At 40.9% G+C, this 10,477-nt stretch overlaps 1 protein-coding gene across 1 annotated transcript; it reads right to left on the bottom strand.

The window, feature by feature from the left end:
* Window positions 1–997: 997 nt before the first annotated feature.
* Window positions 998–6,027, bottom strand: LOC117546177. The gene is made up of 4 exons (XM_034216320.1): window positions 4,488–6,027; window positions 3,489–3,567; window positions 2,290–2,357; window positions 998–1,446 (listed from the first exon to the last, which is right to left on the bottom strand). The coding sequence occupies exons 1-3, from the start codon at window positions 6,025–6,027 to the stop codon at window positions 2,294–2,296; spliced, it is 1,683 nt and encodes a 560-aa protein (XP_034072211.1). The 3' UTR covers window positions 998–1,446; window positions 2,290–2,293.
* Window positions 6,028–10,477: the final 4,450 nt, after the last annotated feature.

Genomic DNA, 10,477 nt, shown 5'->3' with positions numbered 1-10,477 from the left:
AAGAATGGTCAAGGGTTATAACTGTGGGCGTAAATATAACATGATAAGTGTGAGTGAGTACTAGGTTGCTGTTTGTCTGTTTTTGTCGTTGTTTGTTGTTATTGTTTTGTGGGTTTTATTATGTTTTGTTGTGTTGTCCCTAATGTTTCTTGTATTGTCTCACCTGAAAATAAAATAAAGAATATTGAAAGAGAAATACGTCATCCCTGCACCTCTCTATAGGAGGACTGTTGCTGGTTTTCTCCAACATCACACACTGTACGGTTTGTTCTTCTCTAAAGGGTTGGTGGGAACTGTGGCCAAATGACACTGGGATGCCCGAGCCAGGAAGTGAGAGTGAAAGTCCTTCCTCTGTTGGCAGAGTCACTCTGCCTGACAGATGGTACTTACACCGGCTAAACTGCGGAGATTAGAAACCAAGCTCTCTCTAGTAAATGTGATCACAGGTCAATTTAAGTTTCCTGCACTTCTTATAATGGCTTCATTTACCACTGACTTTTTGTTTCAAGGCTTTTATTGTCATTTGTACATAGCTACAGTGTAGTTATGACAATGAAAATCTTAGATCACAGGCCATGACACAATGTATTAGTTATCAGGCTTTTTTATTGTCAATTGTATTTAGAATCAACTCATGATCGGTCATTAAATGTAATGATTTTATATATCCAACAATCGTTGGTTCATTCATTTGGGTTTTATTTCCAGACTTTAAAGAGCCCCTTTCACAACCAAAGAGGCTGTTATACAACTGTTTGTACAGGCTGAGTAGTAGTAATGGCTTTTTAATACCTGCACCTGCCTGACAGATGAGAGGCAATCTGCACCCACACATGAAAAAACGTGCGTTAATGAACCGCCAGAAAGGGAACATTTGTGAAAAGAAACGTCAAAATGTTGAACAAATGTGAAAAAATTGGAACCCAATTTTTCACTATAGTCCATCCTTTTAATTTATTATTAATCCAAAGAAAGAAATACAGTTGAAATGTGCATTTAGATCTTGTGGAGAAAGAAACGTGAGTCTGTAGCCAACTGTAAGTGGAGATGTGTCTTCCCATAAACAGTATGACTACAGTTAATAGACATGTATCATTTACATAAACATAAACATGATGGAGAATGATACTTAATCTTTATTTACATGCTGATTAACAGTGTTTAAATAAATCACAAAAAGTATTTTGACACAGATACAAAGCAGAGTAAGAAGAGCCAGAAACTGAAACTACCTTCATGATTCTGAAAATGCTGATTAATCTTGCACATATGCAGCTCTAGCATCGTAGCTTATTGACATGATTATATATGATTTATTTTGATATTTGTAGACTCGAAGACATCAGGTTGTCAGTTATTTTCCTTTGACGGCTTCCCGTTGATCAGGCCGGCCTCCCAGCGTTGCCACAGAGTTTTCTGACCTCCTGCTCTTTGAACTTTTGCCTCCTGCTGGGAGATAAAACAGAGCAGGATTTAGAGTCGGAGATTAGCTCCCTTTTTCTTGATCCTCTGAATTTGAGATACATTTCAGAACCACTTATAGTAATCCAGGCATTTGTAAAACAAAAAGCATTTTGGGAATACTTCCAATCTAATGTCATCTTGTATTCAGATTAAATACCTCATGATCCTAGAATAACACATTGGAAATTAAATGAAACCTGACTTTCTATCGTGAGATAACTTCAGCTTTTGTAGTCCTATACTTATAGTGTTTTCTAAGGATAATCCATCCTGTAGTGCAGGGGTTCTCAAAGTGTGGCCCGCGGGCCAATGGCGGCCCTCGGAAATGTTTCTGGCGGCCCGCGATAGTTAATGTGACATGCTGAAATGCATGCGTTATATTTTAATCCTCCATGGTTGTATCTAGTAAGAATTAGAATGGAATTTAAGAATGGTAAAACTGCGCCCTCTGGGTTGTCATTCCTAAATTATGAATGACAGCTTGTGGAAAGTTTGCTAGAGTACTGGTTGCATGGCAACTAGGCATCTCGCGAGTTGCGGTAATTGGTTAGTACAATAAAGAAAGGATTTGTTTTGGAATTATTTTGTGTTCCGTTTTTTCTTGGGCGGCCCTCAATCCAATATTGGGTACCTAAATTGGCCCTCACTCATCAAAACTTTGAGAACCCCTGCTGTAGTGTGACCCTGAATTAATGACAACATTACATCATGTCACACTGTTTTCTTGCCAGTGGTTGGTGTACATTAAACACATGCAGATTTGACGGAATGACGAAGAAAACAAGAAAGAAGATTACATAAAAATATTTGTTTATGTCACTTCACCTGTTCAGATTTCTTGGACGGCGGCGGCCAAACTCGTTCCAGTTTCCGACTGGACTGTTTCCTGATAACTAAAGAACCAAAAGATAGAAAATAAGCAGGATATATTACAGTTTTCCATTGAACCATTCAGGATTTCATAAATGTAACCAGGTTAATCCTTTTTGGTCTGTATGCTCTAACGTAAACAGCAACGTTAGCATATCCGGCTAACTAGCTTACTGGTGCTTACTGTGTTGCCCTGCTCTATTGGATTTGGGAACGTTTACGCTCCAGAATACTGAGCTATACTCATCCTCTGAGATGGATTACATTGTCAAAACACAAGGTTAGTCCTCATCTTAAATCCTTGTAAACTAAAACAACCTCTGACAGCTTGCTAGTAGGATAAGCAGCTAAACAGGCTTATGTTGAAAAGATGTAGCCTAAAGGTCTCATCTTATGTTGTGTTGAAAAAGCATTTCACCTGTAATTAGCATCAAACTTGTAATACTAAGCCAAACAATATCTCTACAACTACAGGCACATCAACAAATAACTGGTAAAATAGTTTGAAATGCAAGACTTTGCATGTTAGCAAGTCTTTTAGCACGATAAACAACAATAAAAAGTCAGACAGAGAAAATTATTTAGCTAACGTTAGCTCAATTAGCCAACTAACTAACTACGGTTGACATTTTACCAGACAAAATCGCTGAATGCCGACTAGAAAAACCTTTTTTGTTAACTCCTACTTATATATATAGTCTAGGATTCAACACTTGCCCTATAATCATTGAAAAACAGGAAGCAAAAAGAGAACTTGACAGGAATATCAACAGCAGTGGCGGGGGCCAAGTTCAGCCTCAATTTAAATATTTTAGGTTCGCACTCTTAGCATGCTAAATCAGATTCTGTTTTGACAGTTAAAAGGCTTTGATGGGACAAGATTAAACATTATTCACTGTATATTTTAACCTATGAAGGTTATATCTTCATTGAAGTGTCAAAACTGTCCTCTGTGAATATATCACAGTGTCTGGGTGACACATTATCATACAGTTTTGTGTCATGACTGGTTAGGGTAACACACTACAGCTTATTCAACCTTTAGAACGAGTAATTTCCTCCAGTTTATCCCAGTTTTACCCCAGACATATTATCATGTTGTCACACCACGTAGCGAATCTTCTTCACCTCGACTCAACCCCACACATCATTACCATGAAAATAGTAACATGGTGCTACATAATGACACACTCCTTGGCTGGCTGCACTGTTTTGTCGCGGCCCGAAGCTCTGCTGCTATGCATATAGGAAACAACATCAGACGTCAACAAAATACATTCACACAAACCATACATACTTTCAACAAGACCTATCAAATGTCTGAAGTCATTGGTATTTACACAACACTATAACGGGACCATATCTGCCCTTAGGCTCAAGCTGAGGTGCAGATAGTCGCCTTCATGTTGTCACTCAGCCCACTGGCATTTGCTGACTCAGATCAGACGGCTGTTGGAGTGATTCGCCCGTAACCGCTTGTGACAGGGTTGACACTAAGTTGTCGATAAGACTGCTTAGATAACACTATGTGATGCTAATGTAGAGAGGCATTCATTAAAGTGCTCAGACTGAGTGTCAGAAGGCCGGGATGTGGAATGAATAAAGATCTAAATGACTCTTATCAGACATAGTCATGCCTCCTAGCAGTCTGATGGAAATTACCCATGAATCTTTTATTACTTTCCATTTATTTTTCTCTAAGCATCGTCAGTAATGTTTATCCAAATGAACAGATTGTCACTGAAATGTATAATAACTTTGGAGATTGTTTAATTAATGTGCAAATTAACCTCTATGGTGCATGCAGTCGCACACAGAATACTTATCATTTGAGATGGAAGAAATCAGCAGAAACTAAAGTAAAATAAGAAACAAAGTCATGGAAAAAGTAGAAATTAAAGTCATGCATTTATAAAATACTTTGTTAAAAGTACAGGGGAATCGGGAGGAACAAAAGTACTTATATTTTTGATAAATTAGTCAAAGTAACCATTTGAGAAGTATATTATTTATTCTACTGGATTGTGCCATGATTGCCCCCATGAAAAATGTAAAGTGACATAAAATGGAAATACTCGAGTGTAAGTACCTCATAATTGTACTCGAATGCAGTACAATTCTACCCTTGTATGACAGAGACCATGCAGACTTACCTGGTGCGAGCATTGTTTCAAATCGTGATTTTTCTTCGTCTTTATTACTTTTCCCGTTTTCTCCGTACAAAGTGCATCTCTGTCTGCGCAGCTCTTCCTCTCTTTCTTTGGCTTCCCGGATTTCTTTCAATACTTCTGGCTTCAGAGCGAGAGCTGGACGCAACTTGAAGAAAGGGTTATGTTTAAGGATTGGAGATTCTTGTTTTGTGTTTCCATCCAGAGTTTTACTCCTAGCACCTACATCGCATGTGAAGACATCTTTGTTTATGGAGTCCATCGATCTGTACTGGCTTGCCTTCAGGTCTTGTTTTGTGAAAGACCAAAAGCATTTTTTGTCTAGAGAACCACCTGTTGAACTCAGCGATCTGGAGATGTCAGGACTTTTCTCAATGTCTTGAAGCAGTCTGAGGGAAAGTGATCTGGAAACAGGGCAGCTATTCAGTGACAGCAACCTCATGCTTCGTGTGCGCTCTAGCACAGAAGGGTAGACGTGACCTTTCGTCGGCGAAGTAGGTGGTTTCCGGTGTTTTCTCGGACCCTCTGTGTTGTCATGTTGGAAAGCCTCAAACAGCAGCTTTGTCTCCTTTAACTGGCGGGTTTCCTCCTTGCTGTACCCACCTGGGATCTTCCCCTGGTTGACCAGCACCAGCTCCCTCTGAAACTCCTGACTTATCTCCTTTTTCATCTTCTGCTCGGAGAACTGCCAGTCGCTGCGCTGCTGGTCCGGGCCATCCTTTGTCGGCTCAAATGGCTCCAGCAAGATATTGGTCTTAAAGGGAAACTCTAGCACATCTGGATTATCCGTGAGATATAAGAGGCCACCAGATCTCTGCAGGTTCTGCTTCTCCTTTGCTTCCTCGAAGATCTGCCTCTCCAACAAGGGCTCGTCAACGGAGAGTCGGTGGCAGGGAGATAGGAATGGAATTTCGGTAGAAGTTTCAATGGGGTCGATCGGAGATTTGTCTTCATGTACGCAGCTGTAACTTGGGTCATCATCGGAGTCTCCTGAATTTGCGTTATACTCTACAACCATTGTGTACGAGGACATCCCTGCTTTTACATATTTACTCTCATTTATTTGCTTCTTCATCATCTTGGCACCCTGATGCTCTACAGGGTCAAATCTATTCTCTTTTGTCTCAACTCCACCTGGCAGATCGTCTTCTCTTGCCTTCATATAATCTTCTTCATCCCCAAGCTCACCCTCTGTCTCACCTCCAGTCTCTTGGACAACCGTCTTGGAGGTACAAGGACTCTCTGGTGTACATACGTCTTGTCGCAGCTGCACCTGTTGCAGACGTTGAAGCAGTTGCTCTCCTTGTTGGATTTCAGTAGCTATTCTTACACTCCCATCTTTCTTTGTCACAATCTCTTCATAGTCTTCAGAGTCCAGGGACCCTTGTGTTTGGCTGGTGCCACTATCTCTCTTCAAGCAGTTGTGTTTTCTGAAGATATAGTCGTCAACATCCTCTTCATCATCAATAAACATCTCTCTCGGGATCGTTGATACCTGTGGCTGATCGTACATTGATGCTTCCATCTTGTTATGGCAGGACTCGAAATAATCATCACTCAGACAAGACAGTGTCGGGGCTTTTGTCTCCACATCATCAATATTTGTTGTGTTTAGTTTGGACTCAATGTCCTTTGATTTTTCATCTTCTCCCTCTTTGTCAAGATGTGTCACATCTTCAGGATATTTATCTTTTCCTGCTTCAGCTTCCCTCCACTTTTTCTGGCCCTCAATCAAAGTTGAAATATCCTCAGGTTCTTCATTTGATTCTTCGTCCCCTGTGCTATCCTGACAGTGTCTTCTGAGTGAATCATAACATGTCTCCTCCATCAATGTTCTGTCTTGTATTTGGACCGTGAAACGCTGTCCGTAGACTCCTTAGAAGTCTGCGCTGCACTTTCTATCACTTCATCCACCTGATTCACTGCTGCCATTAACGGCCTCTCAGCAGGGTGCCAGTCTAAGCCACTGGGATTATCTCTAGGCTCTGTGGCGTCAGATGGCCCATTTGTAAGGGTCACACTGGAATTATTCAGCTTAATAGCCTTGCTGCCCTCTGCAGGCAAATAAGGTGCCATGTAGGATGGAGGAGGTGGCATGAAGACAGCGGCCCAATTCCAATTATGCCCTTAAACCTGACTGAAAGATCCCAAAACCTCCAACAGTGAGTCTGCATCCACCCAGATTAATCAACTGCCCTTCTGAACATATGTAATGCTGTTTGTGTTCCTCATGCCACTCACTGTGGACAAATAGCTCCATACATTTTGTAGTTCATTGTATAAACAACTTAAATGTAATATCATACATTTTGTTTTAAATTTAGGATCATATGTATGTCTAGTCTAGATAACAGTAGAGGTTACTTGTACAGTTTTAGTACATTTCCTGAGAAAGCTGCAAAAAACCAAGCCGCTAATAAACATGAACATTTGACTGGCCAATCAGAATGGTAAACACTGAGTCAGGTGGTATAAATACGGATGGTTACCCTAATGCATTAAAAAATAATCCGGCAGGTGGCCTAAAATGTTTATCTGCTACAAGCAACATTTACCTGTTATTTGGTATGTGGCCGGTAACAATTTCATTCCTTGAGAAGCGGTAAGATTTCAAAAAGTGAATGTGATTTTAAACAATTCAAGTTTCCAAATAAAACTAATAAAACCCTGCTTGCAAATGATTCTGAGGAAGGAAATGCAAGCAGGTTTGTTCAGCCTTTAGGATGAATTAACAAAGCTTTTTTCTTTATTTGAAGGAAAATAAAACAAACACATTACAAGCTTAGGGCTCTTCTCATGTCAGTTGTGCCTGTCTTGAACTGTTTGTCCAGTCTTGCTACTTCACCTTCATACGGATCAAAAAGGTACATATTTCTCTCTTGGCTTTATTGTTCTGTCATCCAGATTCCACATTTGTCTGCCTGCAATGATCACGATATTTTTTTTCAGCGCTGCATAAAGCCTCCGTGTTGTTGTGGGGACTTTTCTCCCCCACGGTGACCTAGCACGCCCAATTCTGCTGACAAAAGGAACGAGTAATCGGCTTTCCTCCGTCTGTATTGGCAGGCACACGGCGTACAAAGACTCTGATCATCTCACCACTGTTGACAATTATGCTTTATGTATAATCGACCTTTCCTCATCGGGGTTACTTCCTGTTATCCATGAGCCACGGAGACTTTGTCTGTGATCATCCATGAAACAAGTTTTCCTCCCCAAACGACAGCTATAAAGACACATCTTTTTAGATTAGCTTTTTATTAGCAACCTCCCCCTTTAAATGGTCTTTTAGTCTTTATTATGTTGTTTTATTTCCTATTACGTTGATCTTTTAATATTTTAATCGTTTAACATTTATTAGAATGATGACGTTTTTATTTATAGCCTATTATCTTTTTCTTTTACCTATATGTTTACTTAATTTTATAGGGTTTCATATTGTTGCATCGATTCACTTAGTCTTTCTGAGAGGAATCATTATTTATTTCATTTTAATTATTTTACCTCCGTGTGTCTCTTAACCTGTTAAAATGTTATATTTTGTTGCTAGGTCTTAACATCTGATCTGAGGGGAATTTCTTGTTGTTTATTTGTAACTTGTGATGTGTCGCCATTTTGTAACGCGACTGCACTTGCTGTATGAAAAGTGATACATAAATAAAGCTTTATTATTATTAATATGTGTACGGCTCGCTGCACCCGCACTGCGAGGGGGACCCAAGTTCCCATCAGCAAAAACACATGGGTTTGCTATCCTGGCTCCAAAATGGTGGAATGAGCTCCCCATTGAAATCAGGAGAGCAGAAAGCTTACACACCTTCCGGCGCAGACTGAAAACTCATCTCTTTCGACTCCACTTCGAGCGATAGAACTATTAACAAAGCACTTATTTACTAATAAAGGACTGGCTTATCTAAAGCCAGTTGAGTAGCACTTGAAATGTTTTGGCTCTATGAAACCTGATGTACTTATGATTCTGTTTTCTTCAAGTTTGTATCTTCTTGGTCGAATGCACTTATTGTAAGTCGCTTTGGATAAAAGCGTCAGCTAAATGTAATGTAATATCAGAATGCTCCGGTCTTGAGTTAGTGGTAGAAATCCAGTAATTCACCAGGACTAATGGTCAGTAAAAGCTAAAAGAAGATCCTGTATTTTTTGTCCTATCTTTAACCTCAGACATATTCCTGTCACAGAGGTGTCCTGTCAGCGTCCTCAGCATGATGTCAGGGGACTGAACCATGACCTCACATCAACCCGGCACAAAACTCTCACATTCATGCACAATTGCACAGCCATGGATCAATGCCTTCCTTCATTTCTCTCTGTGTGACTGAAGCTTTGTCTACTTTTCAATTCTCTTTCTCCCATTTCAGACCTACACGCTCAGAATCAGAATACTTTATTTATCCCGGAGTTATAAAGTGGTGCAGTAATGGCGTATTTTTGCAGGCACACCCAGATGTTAGCATCACTGGGGCTACTTTCACATAAAAGCAACGTTATTCTTCCAATGAAATCTGGATAATAATAATAACAAATGCCGTATGTATGTCGCTTTGGATCAAAGCATCAGCTAAATGCAATGTGTACGCCATGCAGTTTCAATGAGTACTTTGTTAAGATGTTTTCTCCTTGATATAAATGTTATCCTGGTGTCATCCTCTTCCCTGAGCTGCAGCTTTAAATCAATGACTTTATATGTACACCTGTATTCAGGAGCGTAATGCCAGCACACAGGATTACCACCAGCAGCAGCAGCACACTGTACAAACAGAACATATTAATGCGCCTTAATAAGCTTAACCTGTATATTCCATCATCCTTTCAAGGAACATTTTCTACGCTGTTGTTATAAAGGTTTTTATAGATTATTTAAAATGCTGTTTAAATACTCTGGTGGCATTGTACATGCAGTTTGTGGAGTCTATTTGTATATAACATTACAAGAGGGGTTCTTATTATTACATGATATGCTTATTGTGCTCATGAGATGGCTATGACTATAATAATAAATAATAATAATAGCTTCGATTTCTATAGCGCCTTTCAGGGGACCCAAGGTCGCTTCACAAGTAATAGTGCAAAGACAAACATAACAAAACAAAAGACAGACAAACAGAACAACAGATCGATTTAGGGGCCGAAAGCCTTGGCAAACAGATGGGACTTGAGGGCCCTTTTGAAGGCTTCAAGTGTGGGGATGTTGCGTATCTCCGCAGGGAGAGCGTTCCAGAGGGTGGGGGCTGCCACACTGAAGGCTCTGTCCCCGAAGGTTCGCAGTTTGGTGCGGGGGGTGGTAAGCAGGCCAGAGTCTGAGGACCGCAGGTTCCGGGGTGGGGCATGTGGGTGAAGGATGTCCGATAGGTACTGGGGGGCAAGGGCATGGAGGGATTTGTAGGTAAGGAGGAGGATTTTGTAGGATATGCGGGACTTGACCGGCAACCAGTGTAGGTGGATGAGGGTGGGAGTGATGTGCTGCCACGGTTTTGTGTGCGTGAGTACCCTAGCAGCACAGTTTTGGACATACTGGAGCCTGTCCGGGGTTTTGTTGGGAACCCCGAACAGGACACCATTGCAGTAGTCCAAGCGGGTGGTGACAAATGCATGGACTAGGGTTTCGGCAACCGACTCCGAGAGTGACGGTCGGAGTCTGGCAATGTTCCTCAGGTGATAAAAGGCCGATTTGGTCACAGATTTGACGTGGGAATGGAAGGAAAGGGTGGAGTCGAGGATGACACCCAGGTTGCGGGCTTCAGGAGATGGGGAGATGGAGCAGCCGTCAACCTCAAGGACGAAGTCACCAACCTATATAAAATAAATTGACACAATCACTAATCCCAGGTTCTGATGGGTTAGATACCAACAAAGGGAATAGTCAGAATAAAGTTGTCAGCTTGCAATACTAATGTAGCAAGGTCAGGTGCAGACACTGGAAGAATACAAAGAATTATCCTTAAACAGGACATCACTCCGGC

The sequence above is a fragment of the Gymnodraco acuticeps genome, unplaced genomic scaffold (assembly GCF_902827175.1).
Source record: "Gymnodraco acuticeps unplaced genomic scaffold, fGymAcu1.1, whole genome shotgun sequence".
Classification (NCBI taxonomy): Eukaryota; Metazoa; Chordata; class Actinopteri; order Perciformes; family Bathydraconidae; genus Gymnodraco; species Gymnodraco acuticeps.
The sequence above is the reverse complement of the archived record's forward strand: the minus strand, read 5'-3'. Positions and strand labels throughout refer to the sequence as shown.